The sequence below is a fragment of the Ranitomeya variabilis genome, chromosome 6 (genome assembly GCF_051348905.1).
Source record: "Ranitomeya variabilis isolate aRanVar5 chromosome 6, aRanVar5.hap1, whole genome shotgun sequence".
NCBI lineage: Eukaryota > Metazoa > Chordata > Amphibia > Anura > Dendrobatidae > Ranitomeya > Ranitomeya variabilis.
Window position 1 is genome coordinate 28,840,576 of NC_135237.1, and position 17,547 is coordinate 28,858,122.

General features: G+C 47.1%; 1 protein-coding gene and 1 non-coding gene across 2 annotated transcripts in view; both read right to left on the reverse strand.

The window, feature by feature from the left end:
• The window catches only part of GLCCI1 (glucocorticoid induced 1), a 59,917-nt gene that overhangs the window by 21,503 nt on the left and 20,867 nt on the right, over nt 1-17,547 (reverse strand). The window contains 1 exon segment of the mRNA XM_077268117.1: nt 14,830-14,943. Within this exon segment, the coding sequence (XP_077124232.1) occupies nt 14,830-14,943 (114 nt within the window).
• LOC143783670 (small nucleolar RNA SNORA54) lies at nt 17,049-17,180 on the reverse strand. Its single transcript, XR_013217345.1, has one exon. It is a non-coding gene; the product is annotated as a small nucleolar RNA SNORA54 (small nucleolar RNA).

A 17,547-nucleotide genomic window follows, 5' to 3' on the forward strand; every position in this document is an offset into this window, starting at 1 on the left:
TAGACCCCCTAAGGAACTTATCTAGATGTGTGGTGAGCACTTTGACCCACCAAGTGCTTCACAGAAGTTTATAATGCAGAGCCGTAAAAATAAAAAATCTTATTTTTTCACAAAAATGATCTTTTCGCCTCCAATTTATTTTCCCAAGGGTAAGAAGAAATTGGACCCCAAAAGTTGTTGTGCAATTTGTCCTGAGTACGCTGATACCCCATATGTGGGGGTAAACCACTGTTTGGGCGCATAGCAGAGCTTGGAAGAAAAGGAGCGGCATTTTACTTTTCAATGCAAAATTGACTGGAATGGAGATGGGACACCATGTCGCGTTTGGAGAGCCCCTGATGTGCCTAAACATTAAAACCCCCCAAGTGACCCCATATTGGAAACTAGACCTCCCAATGAACTTATCTAGATGTGTTGTGAGAACTTTGAACCCCCAAGTGTAACTACAGTTTACAACGCAGAGCTGCGAAAATAAAAAAAATCTCTTTTTCCAACAAAAAGAGGGGATTTTTTGTTCTTACCGTAAAATCTCTTTCTTGGAGCCTTCATTGGGGGACACAGGTAACCATGGGTGTATGCTGCTGTCACTAGGAGGCTGACACTATGCAAATAAAGAAGTAGTAACTTCTCCCCGGCAGTATACACCCTCCAACAGGCACCAGGCAACTCAGTTGGTGCAAAAGCAGTAGTAGGAACAGGTAATATATAACTCAACCTACAACAATGGCACGTTAGCCAACATGGTACAACTTCAAGGGAGGGTGCTGTGTCCCCCAATGAAGGCTCCAAGAAAGATTTTACGGTAAGAACCAAAAATCCCTCTTTCTTTCTCGCTTCATTGGGGGACACAGGTAACCATGGGACATCCAAAAGCAATCCCTAGGGCGGGATATTCTGCAGAAAAAAGTTAGGTCGGCCGGTCAGAAACCGCTGCCTGCAGTATCCTCCTACCCAGGCTCGCGTCCGCAGAAGCCTGAGCATGCACCTTGTAGAATTTAACAAAGGTGTGAATGGATGATGACCACGTTGCGGCCTTGCAAACCGGCGAGGCCGAAGCTTGGTGACGAACAGAGGATCGGCCTGACGAAAAGAGGCAGTTCTGGAAAGATAAATCCGGATAGCCCTGACCACATCCAACTTGTGAAGGGATTTCTCCAAGGGATGAACCGGGGAAGGGCACAAGGAAGGGAGGACAATGACCTCATTTACGTGAAAAGCCGAAACTACCTTTGGTAGGAAGGAAGGAACCGGACGAAGAACCACTTTGTCCTGATGCAGGACTAGAAAGGGAGAATGACAGGACAATGCCGCCAGCTCCGACACTCTTCTAATGGAGGTGATGGCGACCAAAAAGGCTACCTTCCAGGATAGAAGCGAGAAGGAAATGTCCTGAATCGGTTCAAAGGGCGCACGCTGGAGGGCGTCCAATAGGAGGTTGAGATCACAAGGCTCGACAGGAAGACGTAGGCCCTCACCTGAGGCAGTGAGGCCAGGTCTCTTTGAAAAAGAATGGACAGAGCGGAAATCTGACCCTTCAAGGTGCTAAGGGAAAGACCCGAATCCAGACCCGCTTGAAGGAAACTGAGAAGGGATGGAAGGGAAAAGGTCATAGGAAACAAATTGTTGTCCTGACACCACTGGAAAAAAGCCTTCCAACACCTGTGGTAAATACGCGAGTAAGCCGGTTTTCTTGCTCTTATCATAGTCTGGATGACCCTATGAGAAAAACCCGCGTTCTCAACGGCCATACCGTTAAATTCAGAGACCGAGAATTCGGGTGGAAGAGGGGCCCCTGCGAAAGAAGGTCCGGACGATCCGGAAACCTCCACGGAACGTCCGATAGCATGTTCATCAGCTCCGCGTACCAGGCCCTGCGAGGCCAATCTGGAGCTACTAAGAACGGGGACCCCTTCTGTCTTGATTTTTTTTTTTTTTTACAACGACCCTTGGGATCAAGGGGAGGGGTGGGAACAGATAGGGCATCTGGAACCGAGTCCACGGGATCACGAGAGTGTCGCATCCGACGGCCTTCGGATCCCGAGATCTGGAGACGTACTGGGGAACCTTGTGATTTGCCCGGGAGGCCATCAAGTCGACGTCTGGGACGCCCCACCGCTGGCAAATCTGCCTGAAGATAGCGGGGAGAAGAGACCATTCGCCCACCACCTTGCCCTGGCGACTTAGAAAGTCGGCTTCCCAATTGTCCACCCCTGGGATGTGGACGGCTGACAGAGAGGGAACGTGACCCTCCACCCAGCACAGAAGTTTTGCGAGTCCCTCCCTGATGGTTTATGCAAGCCACGGCCGTGGCGTTGTCCGACTGAATGCGGACCGCTGTCCCAGAAAGGAGAGACTGCCAGCGGATGAGGGCTAGGAAGATGGCTCTGATTTCCAAGAGGTTGATAGGAAGGCGCGCCTCCTGAGCAGTCCAGCAGCCCTGGGCCGTGAGGTGAAGAAAAACTGCTCCCCAACCTTGGAGACTGGCGTCGGTGGTGATCACCTGCCAGTGAAGAGGGAGAAATGACCTCCCGCACAGCATGGAGGTGGATAGCGCCCACCAAGAGAGAGACTGTTTCACTCAGAGAGGCGAAACGGGCGATCCAGGGAAAGTGGATTCCTGTCCCAGGCCGACAGAAGGGCCAGCTGGAGGGGACAAGAGTGGAACTGGGCATAGGGGACCGCCTCGATGGAGGCGACCATCTTTCCCAGAACCCTCATGGCGAGGCAGAGAGACGGAAGATCCGGGCTCCTTAGAGTTCTGACCCCCCGACGAAGAGAAAGGAACTTCTCCTTGGGGAGGAAGACCTGAGCCTGAGAGGTATCGAATTCCATGCCTAGGAACTCCAGCCGCTGAGATGGAATCAGGGAAGACTTCTAGTAGTTGATTATCCAGCCTAGGCGAAGAAGCGTGTCCAGAGTAAGCTGGAGGCTCTGGCTGCAATCCCGACGGGACGGGCCCTTGATCAAGAGGTCGTCGAGGTATGGGATTACCAGAATCCCTTTTGAACGTAGGATGGCCACGACAGCTGCCATGACCTTCGTAAAGACCCTGGGCGCAGACGCCAGACCGAAAGGGAGGGCCGTGAACTGATAGTGATGGCCTTGGATCGCGAACCGGAGGAATCTCCGATGACGTACGCAAATAGGGATGTGAAGGTACGCATCTCGGATATCCACGGAACACAAACTCTCCCGGCTCCATGGACTGAGTTGCCTGGTGCCTGTCGGAGGGTGTATACTGCTGGGGAGGAGTTACTTCTTTATTTGCATAGTGTCAGCCTCCTAGTGACAGCAGCATACACCCATGGTTACCTGTGTCCCCCAATGTAGCGAGAAATGAATGATTTTTAGCCCCCCAAATTTTTATTTTCCCAAGGATAACGAGAACTTGGGACAGATTGGACAACAACTTTTGGGGTCCGAGTACGCTGATACCCCATATGTTGGGGTAAACCCCTGTTTGGGCGCACGGGAGAGCTCGGAAGGGAAGGAGCACTGTTTTACTTTTTCAACGCATAATTGGCTGGAATTGAGATTGGACGCCATGTCGCGTTTGGAGAGCCCCTGATGTGCCTGAACAGTGGAAACTCACCAATTCTACCTGAAACCCTAATCCAAACACACCCCTAACCCTAATCCCAAGGGAAACCCTAACCACACCACGAACCCTGACACACCCCTAACTCTAATCCCAACCGTAAATGTAATCCAAACCCTAACCCTAACTTTAGCCCCAACCCTAACCCTAATGGGAAAATGGAAATAAATACATTTTTTAAATGTTATTATTTTTCCCTAACTAAGGGGGTGATGAAGGGGGGTTTGATTTACTTTTATAGCGTTTTTTTTATAGCGGACTTTTATGATTGGCAGCTGTCACACACTAAAAGACGCTTTTTAAAGCAAAAAAGTTTTTGCGTCTCCACATTTTGAGACCTATAATTTTTCCATATTTTGGTTCACAGAGTCATGAAAGGTCTTGTTTTTTGCGGGACGAGTTGACGTTTTTATTGGTAACATTTTCGGACACGTGACATTTTTTGATCGCATTTTATTCCGATTTTTGTGAGGCAGAATGACCAAAAACCAGCTATTCATGAATTTCTTTTGGGGGAGGCGTTTATACCGTTCCACGTTTGGAAAAATTGATAAAGCAGTTTTATTCTTCGGGTCAGTACGATTACAGCGATATGTAATTTATATCATTTTTTATGTTTTGGCGCTTTTATACGATAAAAGCTATTTTATAGAAAAAATAATTATTTTGGCATCGCTTTATTCTGAGGACTATAACTTTTTTATTATTTTTTGCTTATGATGCTGTGTGGCAGCTCGTTTTTTGTGGGACAAGATGACGTTTTCAGCGGTACCATGCTTATTTAAATCCGTCTTTTTGATCGCGTGTTATTCCACTTTTTGTTCGGCGGTATGATAATAAAGCGTTGTTTTTTGCCTTTTTCCTTACGGTGTTCACCGAAGTGGTTAACTAGTGGGACAGTTTTATAGGTTGGGTCGTTACAGACACAGAGATACTAAATATGTGTACTTTTATTGTTTGTTTTTTTTATTTAGATAAAGAAATGTATTTATGGGAATATATATATATATTTTCTTTATTTAGGAATTATTTTTTTTTGTCATCTTTAAACATGAGCAATTTTTTTTTCTTTTTCAAATGCATAACCATAATTGCAGTTCAGTTATACCATATAGTGAACATGGTTAAAAGAAAAAAAAAAAAAAAAAACAATTGTGGAATTGCACTTTTTTTTTTCATATCACTGCACTTGGAATTTTTTTTTTTTCTTAAGGTACACAATATTGTAAAATCAATGGTGTCATTCAAAAAGTATGACTCGTCCTGCAAAACACAAACCCAGAGAGATGGAAAAATAAAAAAAAAAGTTGTCTCTTGGAAGAAAGGGAGGGAAAAACAAACTGAAAATCATGTGGGGTGAAAAAAAAAAAAAAAAAAAAAAAAAAAAAGCCTGTTCATGAAAAGGGAGTTATCTGGCACGGCTGGGTCCGAATCCTGCCAGATGACAGAACATTCTGGGTTATTGTAGACAGAATCTGCACAATTGTCCTATAATTGGTCCCACTGCTCATTCTTCTGGGCCGGGTTTTGGAAATTCCGAATCATCTTTTAATTGTGTGCAGACCGGCGGAGGGGAAGAGGGTGAAGGGAACAGACGCCCGACAGATTAAAAATTTATATTTATTACATTTAGAAATCACCCTCCTGCCCCAAATAATATATTTTTATATATGCAAAGCGATTTCAGGGGAGGGGAAAAAAAAAAAGGAACGAAGTAAAGACCCTTAGAGCAGGGAAATGTTAATGGCCCCGGGGAAAACCTCGAGGAGGCCGAGCTATTATTATGTCAGGGTAGGATCAGACGCAGCAGGGAAGGAAGGGCGGGTGCGGACGGGCCGAGGATGCCAGGCATGGATTATTTCGGAGGTTTACCATGTGTGTTCACAGCCATGTTTCCATACACATTACTACTCCCCCCACCGTCCTAGTGGAAATTATTCCTTCATTATTCATCGCTCCCAGGGCCGGCGTCTGTGTTCATACAGGAAGAAAATGCATAATTCATGGAGAATCTGGATGTGCCGGTCTCATTCTAGGCTCGGCCTCCATGAAATCTCATTACCGCCACATTAGGGGACAGGTTTTGGCCGACATTTTCTCCCCTTCTTCCAGGAGCCAACTTTATACATTTTCCAACTATACAGCAATAGGAGGTCTCCTTTATGGCGGGACGTGCTGTGATTTTGTAGGACACCATTCATTTTACCAGAATAGATTGGGGGGGGAGAGGAGTGTGCATTATTTGGAGGTTTTTATTATGTTCAAAATGCAGTAAAAATGAACAATTACGGCAAAAACCATAAAGTGGGATTTTTATTAAGTGGCAAAATATATGATATAGTAGAAAATAATCACCCAAATTATTTCATATATTTATGAGATCAGTAGCTGTTATTTTATTTTTCAGTCAATGGGTGATGCGTGAGAACTTTATCCTCTTAGTTTTCAATGGTATCATATTGGGGTACATGCAACTGATTTTTGGCTGCATTAATTTGGGGAGGGGGGTAGGTGACAATAGTGCATATGGTGTTTTTGACTTATTTTCCCCCTTTAAAGAGGGATTTTTGGTTCTTACCATAAAATCTCTTTCTTGGAGCCTTCATTGGGGGACACAGGTAACCATGGGTGTATGCTGCTGTCACTAGGAGGCTGACACTATGCAAATAAACAAGTAGATCCTCCCCGGCAGTATACACCCTCCGACAGGCACCAGGCAACTCAGTTGGTGCAAAAGCAGTAGTAGGAACAGGTAATATAAAACTCAACCAATGTACCAACCCACAACAACGGCCAATTGGCCAACACGGTACAACTTCAAGGGAGGGTGCTGTGTCCCCCAATGAAGGCTCCAAGAAAGATTTTACGGTAAGAACCAAAAATCCCTCTCTTTCTCGCTTCATTGGGGGACACAGGTAACCATGGGACGTCCAAAAGCAGTCCCTAGGGCGGGATATTCTGCCGAAAAAAATAGAAGTTAGGTCGGCCGGTGAGAAACCGCCGCCTGCAGTATCTTCCTACCCAGACTCGCATCTGCAGAAGCCTGAGTATGCACCTTGTAAAATTTTACAAAGGTGTGAATGGATGACCACGTTGCGGACTTGCAAACTTGCGTGGCCGAAGAGTGGTGACTTACAACCCAGGAAGCTCCCACAGCTCGGGTAGAGTGAGCCCTCACCCCCGAAGGAGGCCGCTTGTCTTGGACGCGGTATCCCTCCAGAACCGCCGAAAGGATCCAACGAGCAATTGTGGACTTGGAGGCGGGGAGCCCCTTTCGACAACCTTCTGAGACGATGAACAGAGAATCGGCCTGACGAAAGGAAGCAGTTCTGGCAAGATAGATCCGGATAGCCCTGACCACATCCAACTTGTGAAGGGATTTCTCCAAGGGATGAACCGGGGAAGGGCACAAGGAAGGGAGGACAATGTCCTCATTGATGTGAAAGGCTGACACTACCTTCGGTAAGAATGACGGAACCGGTCGAAGAACCACCTTGTCCTGGTGGAGGACTAGAAAGCGAGAGCGACAAAACAACGCTGCCTGTTCCGAGACTCTCCTAATCGAGGTGATGGCAACCAAGAAGGCCACCTTCCACGATAGAAGCGAGAAGGAAATGTCCTGCATAGGCTCAAAAGGCATCCGCTGGAGGGCGTTTAAGACGAGGTTCAGATCCCAAGGCTCAACAGGAGGATGATAAGGGGGAGCTATATGCGAGACCCCCTGAATAAAGGTCCTCACCTGAGGGAGGGAGGCTATGTCTCTTTGAAAAAGGATGGACAGAGCAGAAATCTGACCCTTCAAGGTGCTAAGGGAAAGTCCCGAATCGAGACCCGCTTGAAGAAAACTGAGAAGGGATGGAAGGGAAAAGGTCATAGGAAACAGACCGTTGACCTCGCACCATCGGAAAAAGGCCTTCCAACATCTGTGGTAGATAAGCGAGGAAGCCGGTTTCCTCGCCCTTATAGTCTGGATGACGCTGTGAGAAAAACCCGCGTCCTTCAGGACCGCGGCCTCAACGGCCATACCATTAAATTCAGAGACCGAGAATTCGGGTGGAAGAGGGGCCCCTGCGAAAGAAGATCCGGTAAATCCGGTAGCCTCCATGGAACGTCCGATAGCATGTTCACCAGTTCCGCATACCAAGCCCTGCGAGGCCAATCTGGAGCTACCAAGAGCACAGGGACCCCTTCCGACTTGATCTTTTTGACGATTCTCGGGATCAAGGGGAGAGGTGGGAACAGATAGGGCATCTGGAACTGGGCCCACGAGATCACGAGAGCATCGCATCCGACGGCCATCGGATCCCGAGATCTGGAAATGTACTGGGGAACCTTGTGGTTCGCCCGGGAGGCCATTAAGTCGACGTCTGGGACGCCCCACCGCTGAAAAATCTGGCTGAAGATTGAGGGAAGGAGAGACCACTCGCCCGCCACGATGCCTTGGCGACTTAGAAAGTCAGCTTCCCAAATGTCCACCCCTGGGATGTGGACGGCTGAGAGAAAGGGAACGTGGCTCTCTGCCCAACGTAGAATCTTTGCCACTTCCATCATGACTTGACTGCTGCGAGTCCCTCCCTGGTGGTTTATGTAAGCCATTGTGTTGTCTGACTGAACGCGGACCGGCTTTCCCGAGAGGAGGGACTGCCAGCGGACGAGGGCTAGGAAGATGGCTCGGAGTTCCAAGAGGTTGATTGGAAGATGTGCCTCTTGAAGAGTCCAGCGGCCCTGGGCCGTGAGGTGGAGAAAGACCGCTCCCCAACCCTGGAGACTGGCGTCTGTGGGGATGACCTGCCAGCGGGGAGGGAGAAATGACCTCCCGCGCAGAATGGAGGTGGACAGCGTCCACCAAGAGAGGGACTGTTTCACCTTGGAAGAAAGGCGAAACGGACGGTCCAGGGAAAGCGGATTCTTGTCCCAGGCGGCTAGAAGGGCCAGCTGGAGGGGACGAGAGTGGAACTGAGCATAGGGAACCGCTTCCATTGAAGCGACCATTTTCCCCAGAACCCTCATGGCGAGGCGGAGGGACAGCGGGTTCGGACCCTTTAGCGCTCTGACACCCCGCCGAAGAGAAAGGAACTTCTCCTTGGGTAGGAAGACCTAAGCCTGAGAGGTGTCAAATTCCATGCCCAGGAATTCCAAGAGTTGGGTGGGGATCAAGGATGACTTCTGGTAGTTGATTATCCAACCGAGGCGAATGAGCGTGTCAAGAGTAAGCTGGAGGCTCTGGCTGCAATCCCGACGGGACGAACCCTTGATCAAGAGGTTGTCGAGGTAAGGGATCACCAGAATCCCCTTTGAACGTAGAATGGCCATGACGGCTGCCATGATCTTCGTAAAGACCCTGGGAGCAGAGGCCAGCCCGAAGGGGAGAGCCGTGAACTGGTAATGATGTTCCTGGATCGCGAACCGGAGAAACCTCTGATGCTGTACGCAAATCGAAACGTGGAGGTACGCATCCCGAATGTCCACGGAACACAGGAACTCTCCTCGTTCCATGGACGCGACCACAGAGCGTAGCAATTCCATCCTGAAGTGTCGAATCCGGAGATGGCAGTTTAACAGCTTGAGATCCAAAGTTGAACGGAGAGAGCTGTCTTTTTTTGGGACACGAACAGGTTCGAGGAAAAACCTGAAAATCGCTCGTGATAAGGAACCGGAACTACGACTCCTGAGGCGAGGAGTGAATCGACGGCCTGGAGAAGCCCTGGAAGAGGAGAGGACTGTTTGGGAGGACGAGAGAGCAGGAAACGTCTTCCTGGGGGCGAAGAAAATTCTTTCTTGTAGCCCGAAGTGACGATCTCCCTGACCCAGGCATCATCGACTACAGATAGCCAAACTTCCGAGAACAGAAGAAAACTGCCTCCCACCCTGGAAGGATTTCCAGGTGGGGGCGACCCGTCATTTATTAGCAAATCTATGGCCCTGAGATCCAGATGGTTTTGAGGGGTGGCTCTTAGCTCTCCAGCGCGGGGGAGGCCTGAAAGAGGGCTTCCTCCGGTCTCCTTGTGAGGAAGAGCGGTCCTGATTGGGGTTTCCTGAGGAGTTGAAGGACCGAAAGGACTGGGGGCCCCTTCTATTGAAAGAACGTTTAGGCTTGGACTGGGGTAAGGAGGTACTCTTACCAACCGTAGCATCCGAGATCATTTGATCTAGCTGTGTGCCGAAGAGTCTAGCGCCCTGGAAGGGCAGACCAGTGAGGGATTTTTTAGAAGCGGGATCTGCGTTCCACGCTTTAAGCCAAAGTACCCGGCAAATGGCCACAATGTTACTGTTAGCCCTAGCCGAGCAGGCTGCCGCATCAAGGGAGGCATTCATGAGATTTTCCCGCCAGAGAAATCTGGCCCGCTAAATCAGAGAGTTCCCCAGCAGGAGCCGAGGCCAAAATGCCTCTGCGCAGGGTTTTGGCCCAGGCTGACACAGCTTTCGCTACCCATGAAGAGGCGAAACTAGGACAAAGAGGGTCTCCGGAAGCCTCAAACGCCGATTTGGCTAAAGCCTCGATCTGTCTGTCCGTGGGGTCTCTAAGAGAAGCCGCGTCCGGAATAGACAAAACCGTCTGAGAAGATAGTCTGGACACTGGCGGGTCGACCTTAGGAGACTCGGACCATTTGCTGACAAGGTCGGAGTGGAAAGGGTATAAAACATCTAGTTGTTTCCTGCCAGGGAAACGCTTACCAGGGTTTTCCCAGTGAGAAGAGGTAGTGTTGTCAAACTCCTTGTGATTAGGAAACACCCTAGAGGGACGTTTAATCCGTTTAAAAGCAACGGAGACGTCCTGAGAGCTTGTCTCATCCTCCTTAAGATCAAGCGTCTGAATGATAGCCGAAATAAGGCTATCGACCATATCCTGAGCTCTGGAAGTCTGATCTGCATCCTTATCAGACTCCGACAGAGGATACATCAGACCCGAGGTCCGCCTGCGAGGAGGGGGAACGGGCAGTAAAGGAGTTTCCCGGTGTGGTCCGGAGAACTGGAAGAGGATCTAGATAGAGTCCTTTTTCTGTCTCTTGTCAAGCCTGCCTCTTGGACAGGTGCGAGCGAATCGCCGTGTAAGGCGTTCGTGGCACTGGTGGCATTAGATAGAAGCGGGATACGTTCAAGTGCCTGGACCAGGGACTGAGACACCTTAGTCAGGTCTGACACCGATTGAGACATTGCAACAGCCCACTCCGGGGGAGTGCACTCATCCCGAGGCCTAGGGGCTTCCTGAGGGACGGACATAGGAACGCAGGACGAGCAGAAAGAAGAAGGCGTAGTGCACGACCGTTGGAGTGGGGTCGGACATAGGTAGAGGTATTACCTTGAAGGTGCAGAGGAGTACTGCCAGGAAGGGTAGAGCCCCAGAGAGCAGTAGTGCCCAGCCTACCGATACAACAGAGGTAGCGGCAGCTGCAGGCGTCTGTGTCCCCCAGAGATCCACGTGAGCCACGCGATGTGCCGGAGATGCTGCAGGAAGAGGAAGTCGCCTGTGCAGCGCGGGAACCACGCTGCGGAGGTGGGCGTGCATAAACGCCTAAGGTGGGAGAGAGGAACGCCCCCGACAGCGCTGGACTCCCTGAGAAGCGTTGCCGCGGGGATGCAGGGCGGAACAAGGCCGCAAGGGGGCGTGGTCAGCCGGGCGCCAAAAAAGCCGGCTGAAGAGGAAGAGAAAAAAAATGGCGGGCGCGCACGTGGGTTTGAATATAAAGGCGCCCGCTGTGCAGCGACGAACTGACACCGAAAAGGTAGACGCTGGGATGGGGGGGGGACAAGACCCACAAAGGGGCTAGAAAAGGTGCACGCTTCGGACACTTCCCCTGAGCCCCTCCGAACGAATAAATTGTTTTAACCCTGTTCACTCTGGGGGAGGGGGCAGGCTGTACGCTCACAATGTTGATTGGAGATTCCCTACCTGCGGCTGAGGAACGCATCAGGAGCCCTTGTCCGAGGAGAGGGTCCTGGGATGAAGTCCTCCTTCCCGCGCCACGAACATCGGCGCAGAAGACGGCGTCAACCCCTAAACAGGGGGAGAGGGTCACTGAGAGTGACCGCCGTCTTCCTCTCAGCACACTCCGAGGAGAGGGATGAGGAGGGGAAAACGGGTCAGGACTAGCCACCGAAAAAGGGTCACCCTGAACACCCGAAAGGGTGACAGGGGACAAAAGTCCTGCCCAGCGGGTCCGAGAGGGTGCGATGTGGGTGATACCACACTGCTCTCTCGGCCGCTCAAAGTGGGGAAAACAGGGTGAGAAAACTGCACCCTGTTACCCTGAAGAAAGTATCTGAAAAAGAAAGGGGAAATGATTAATAACACACAACAAATCCCTGTAAAAGAAATACGGATCTGGTGTTAGATCCAGGTCCGCCTCCTACAGACACTAAGCAAAAACTGAGTTGCCTGGTGCCTGTCGGAGGGTGTATACTGCCAGGGAGGCGCTACGCCTTTTCCTTTTTTTGCATAGTGTCAGCCTCCTAGTGACAGCAGCATACACCCATGGTTACCTGTGTCCCCCAATGAAGCGAGAAAGAAATGAGGTTTACTTGGGTTAAATAACTTTACATTTTGATTAATCAGACTTAGGCGGACAAGGAAAAACAAATGCTTATTTTCCATTTCTTTAATCTACAGACAAGGCCATACTATTTTTTTAATGATTACTTTTATTGTAATAGAGGAAGGGGGTCATTTTTATAAAACTTTAAACTATATCTATATCTATGGTATATCTAATATATAAAGCTGTATGTATGTATGTGTGTATGTCCGGGATTGGCATCTGAACCGTCGCAGCTACAGCCACAAAATTTTGCACAGTCACACGTCTGGACCCTGAGAGCGTCAAAGCTATGTTGTGAGGTGAAATTTTAACCCCGCGCTTTCCAATTCACCAAACAATTTTGCCCCTATCTACATAATGGGGAAAAAATGAAAGGAAAAGTGTTGGAGGCAAATTAACAGCTGCCAGATGTGAACAAGGGGGACTTAAAGAATGACAGCGATGGCGCCAAAGAGTATATACTGTACAGTTGCTAAGGTGGGGCCCCGACATGGGATAATCACCACACCACCACGGGGATATGAACACACACACAAAATGCGCCACACACTACCACGTGCTCGAACACATATACCACCCTCAGCGCACATTTCACCACACATACACCAACCTCGCCACATAAAAGTCGAAACACAAAAGTCGCCGCTCAAAACTCGCCACACGTGCAAAACTCTCCACATGCAAAACTCGCCACACGCAAAACTTGCACACGCAGAAAAATTGCCACATGCACAAAAGTTGCAACACATGCAAAAGTTGCCTCACACAAAACTTGCACATACTCAAAAGGCACCACACAAAACTCGCCACGCGCAAAACTCGCCATGCGCAAAACTTGCTGCACACAACTTGCTACACTAACCTGTCACATGCAACTCGACACACAAAAAGTTGCTACACGCATGTCGCCACACAAAACTCATCTCACAAAAGTCGCTACATGCATGTCGCCACACGCAACTCAACACACACAACTTGACACACGAAACTCGCCCTAAAACACACATAAGTCTGGTATTATCCTTCAAAAATAAAAATCTGATTAATAAGCAGACAAACTACAAGAGCAACAACTGTACCATATAGGAATCCGGCAGCTGTCAGTCACATGACCAGTCTATTATGTGTATGTGTGAGCTAATATATACTGCCAGGGGGAGGGCTTACTGTTGGCTGGGGATTTATCAGGCTGCCAATAGCAACCAATCACAGCTCAGCTTCTATTTTGCTACAGTTAATTAACCTGAGCTCTGATTGGTTAATATAGGCAACAAAGACATTCTCAGTATAACAAAGCTAATATATGTTGTGAAATTCTTCTATTAGCTTAGTTTTTGCCTTTTAATAATTACATTTCTATCTATTTGTTTTGTGGTTTTTGTGTGCAGAATAAATTTTTGTTAACACATTCTATTTTGCTAACAGCAGTTATTAACCTGGGCGAAGCCGGGTGGTACAGCTGGTATATCTATCTATATGGTATATCTATCTATATGGTATATCTATCTATATGGTATATCTATCTATATGGTATATCTATCTATATGGTATATCTATCTATATGGTATATCTATCTATATGGTATATCTATCTATATGGTATATCTATCTATATGGTATATCTATCTATATGGTATATCTATCTATATGGTATATCTATCTATATCTATCTATATGGTATATCTATCTATATGGTATATATATCTATATCTATCTATATGGTATATCTATCTATATGGTATATATATCTATATCTATCTATATGGTATATCTATCTATATGGTATATATATCTATATCTATCTATATGGTATATCTATCTATATGGTATATATATCTATATCTATCTATATGGTATATCTATCTATATGGTATATCTATCTATATGGTATATATATCTATATCTATCTATATGGTATATCTATCTATATGGTATATATATCTATATCTATCTATATGGTATATCTATCTATATGGTATATATATCTATATCTATCTATATGGTATATCTATCTATATGGTATATCTATCTATATGGTATATATATCTATATCTATCTATATGGTATATCTATCTATCTATATCTATCTATATATTTATATATATATTTTTTAAATTCCCTTAGTTGATTTGAGCCTACAATTGCCTGATCACTTAACTATATAAGACAATGGCGCAGTATTGCACAGTACAGTGAAAGGTCCGGTCTGACATGATGCTCCGCATCACAGGAAGACCAAGATGGCAGCAAGAACGAGGGGTCTTCAGCTCTGCAGCCGCCTCACGGCGCTGCAAGCCGGCGAACACACCGTCTAAACGCTGTTCTCAGAGATGGACAGGAGCGTCTGAATGGCTGACAGCTTTTAATCTCTCTCCACAAGCCGTCCGCCCAATGAAGACGAACCCCTTAGTTCACAATCACGCGCATGTACATGTGAAAACCTCTAGAATCTAAAGATTACCGATAATCTGTGGATTGGTGGAGGGTCGGGGGCTTGACTGCTACAAATCCCAACAAACAAGGGGGCTATGAAATGGAGCAGAACCATCGCTCTACGTATTGTACATGGGACCAGCTGAGAAGGCACAGCGCTGTACTGCGCCATCTCCAGCAGTGCCAGAGTACTCACGGAGCAATGTGTGCGCAGAATAAGCCTTCCCCATTATATCAGTGCACCGCGGGAAGAAGGCCTCACCTGAGAGTGACTAAGTGCGACATGGGCTCCCTGAAGAAGCGATGAACTGTCCTTCTCCTTGATATGTCGGGTGCTGTTCTTGGTTCTCTGGAGTTGTTGCCGCAACTTGGCGATCTATGGAGACAGTGCACAAACGTTCTTACACAACAGCAAATATGTAGAAAAGTCTTTAACCCTTTCGTGTCGGAGCCACATTTTTTAAATCTGACCAGTGTCACTTTATGTGGTAATAACTCTGCAACACTTCAACAAATCCCAGTGATTTTGGGATTGTTTTTTCGTGACACATTATACTTTATGATAATGATAAATTTAGGTCGATATGTTTTGTGTTTATTTATAAAAAAAATCAAATATTTGAGAAAAATGTTAAAAAATTAGCAAATTTCTAAATTTGAATGATTATCCATTTAATTCAGATAGTCATACCACAGCAAGCCATTAATAAATAACATTTCCCACGTCGGCTTTACATCAGGACCATTTGTAAAATGTTATTTTATTTTGTTAGCATTTTAGGAGGTTTAAAAATGTAGCAGCAATTTTAAATTTTTTCAAATAAATTTACTAAATTTGTTTTTTTAGGGACTTATCCATGTTTGAAGTGACTTTAGGGGTCCCATATATTGGGAAACCCCCAAACGTGATACCATTTTAAAAACAGCACCCCTAGACATATTGAAAACTGCAGTCAGGTAGTTTATTAACCCTTCAGGTGCTTTACAGGAATTAATGCAAAGTGGTATGACAAATGAAAATGTGCATTTTTACCACCTAAATGTCGGTAACTTCTGAACAGATTACTACAGCCGGCAGACTGTAAGGCCGCTATTTGGTCGTGAATAGTGTTGAGCATTCCGATACCGCAAGTATCGGGTATCGGCCGATACTTGCGGTATCGGAATTCCGATACCGAGATCCGATACTTTTGTGGTATCGGGAATCGGAATCAGAAGTTCCCAGTGTATGGTTCCCAGGGTCTGAAGGAGAGGAAACTCTCCTTCAGGCCCTGGGATCCATATCCATGTAAAAAATTTAAAAAAAAAAATAGGGATATACTCACCCTCTGACGCGCCCTGGTAGTAACCGGCAGCCTGCTTTGCTTAAAATGAGCGCGTTCAGCACCTTCTATGACGTCACGGCTTCTGATTGGTCGCGTGCCGCTCATGTGACCGCCACGCGACCAATCAGAAGCCGTGACGTCATCCCTCAGGTCCTAAATTCCTAGAAGGGAATTTAGGACCTGAGGGATGACGTCGCGGCTTGTGATTGGTCGCGTGGCGGTCACATGAGCGGCACGCGACCAATCAGAAGCCGTGACGTCATGGAAGGTACTGAACGCGCTCATTTTAAGCAAAGAAGGCTGCCGGTTCACAGCGGTAAGGTCCAGGCTGCGTCGGAGAGGTGAGTATATCAATATTTTTTATTTTAATTCTTTATTTTACACATTCATATGGATCCCAGGGCCTGAAGGAGAGTTTCCTCTCCTTCAGACCCTGGGAACCATCAGGGATACCTTCCAATACTTGAGTCCCATTGACTTGTATTGGTATCGGGTATCGGTATCGGCGAGATCCGATACTTTGCCAGTATCGGCCGATACTTTCCGATACCGATACTTTCAAGTATCGGACGGTATCGCTTAACACTAGTCGTGAACTGCCATGGCAAACATCAGGACCACAAAATAATGATCTGAGGGCACCAGTTTGGATAAAGAGGAAGCCCCCACACTCTGTTAACCATTTATAGTGATGTAGTCATTATTGACAGCAGCATCTAAGGGGTTAAACAGATTTGGATGGTGCAAACACTGATCCTGGCTGATACAGCAAGTTGTCAGCTATAGTGTACAGCCGACAGCTGCGGGATTGTCACCTGTATAGGGAGGCTATTCTCTTATATCACAGGTCAGTTAAAAGAAGTATTGGCTGTCATTAAGGGGTTAAGGTAAAGTCCAGCAGTATAAGAAAGTCATATGTAATGAACATTACTGATCCAGAGTTACCTCCTCCACTATACTCCAGAGCTGCACTCACTATTCTGCTGGTGCAGTCACTGTGTACATACATTACTGATCCTGAGTTACATCCTGTATTATACTCCAGAGCTGCACTCACTATTCTGCTGGTGCAGTTACGGTGTACATACATTACTGATCCTGAGTTACATCCTGTATTATACTCCAGAGCTGCACTCACTATCCAGTCCAATACGATGAATGTCCCTGATATCTGGGGAAAATGACAGAACTCCACATCTGCCACATGCACTCCCCAACCAGGATTGATTTAGCACCGGAATGGAACTGGCACCAGAATACAGCTGGAAACCAATTACGAACAGTGCGGGAATAGACAATGATGGAATCAAAGAGGTACCTGAAAACAAAGTGTGACTCCTATATTAGACTCCAGAGCTGCACACACTATTCTGCTGGTGCAGTCACTTTGTACATACATTACATTACTGATACCGAGTTACATCCTGTATTATACCCCAGAGCTGAACTCACTATTCTGCTGGTGCAGTCACTGTGTACATACATTACTGATCCTGAGTTACATCCTGTATTATACCCCAGAGCTGCACTCACTATTCTGCTGGTGCAGTCACTGTGTACATACATTACATTACTGATCCTGAGTTACATCCTGTATTATACTCCAGAGCTGCACTCACTATTCTGCTGGTGCAGTCACTGTGTACATACATTAC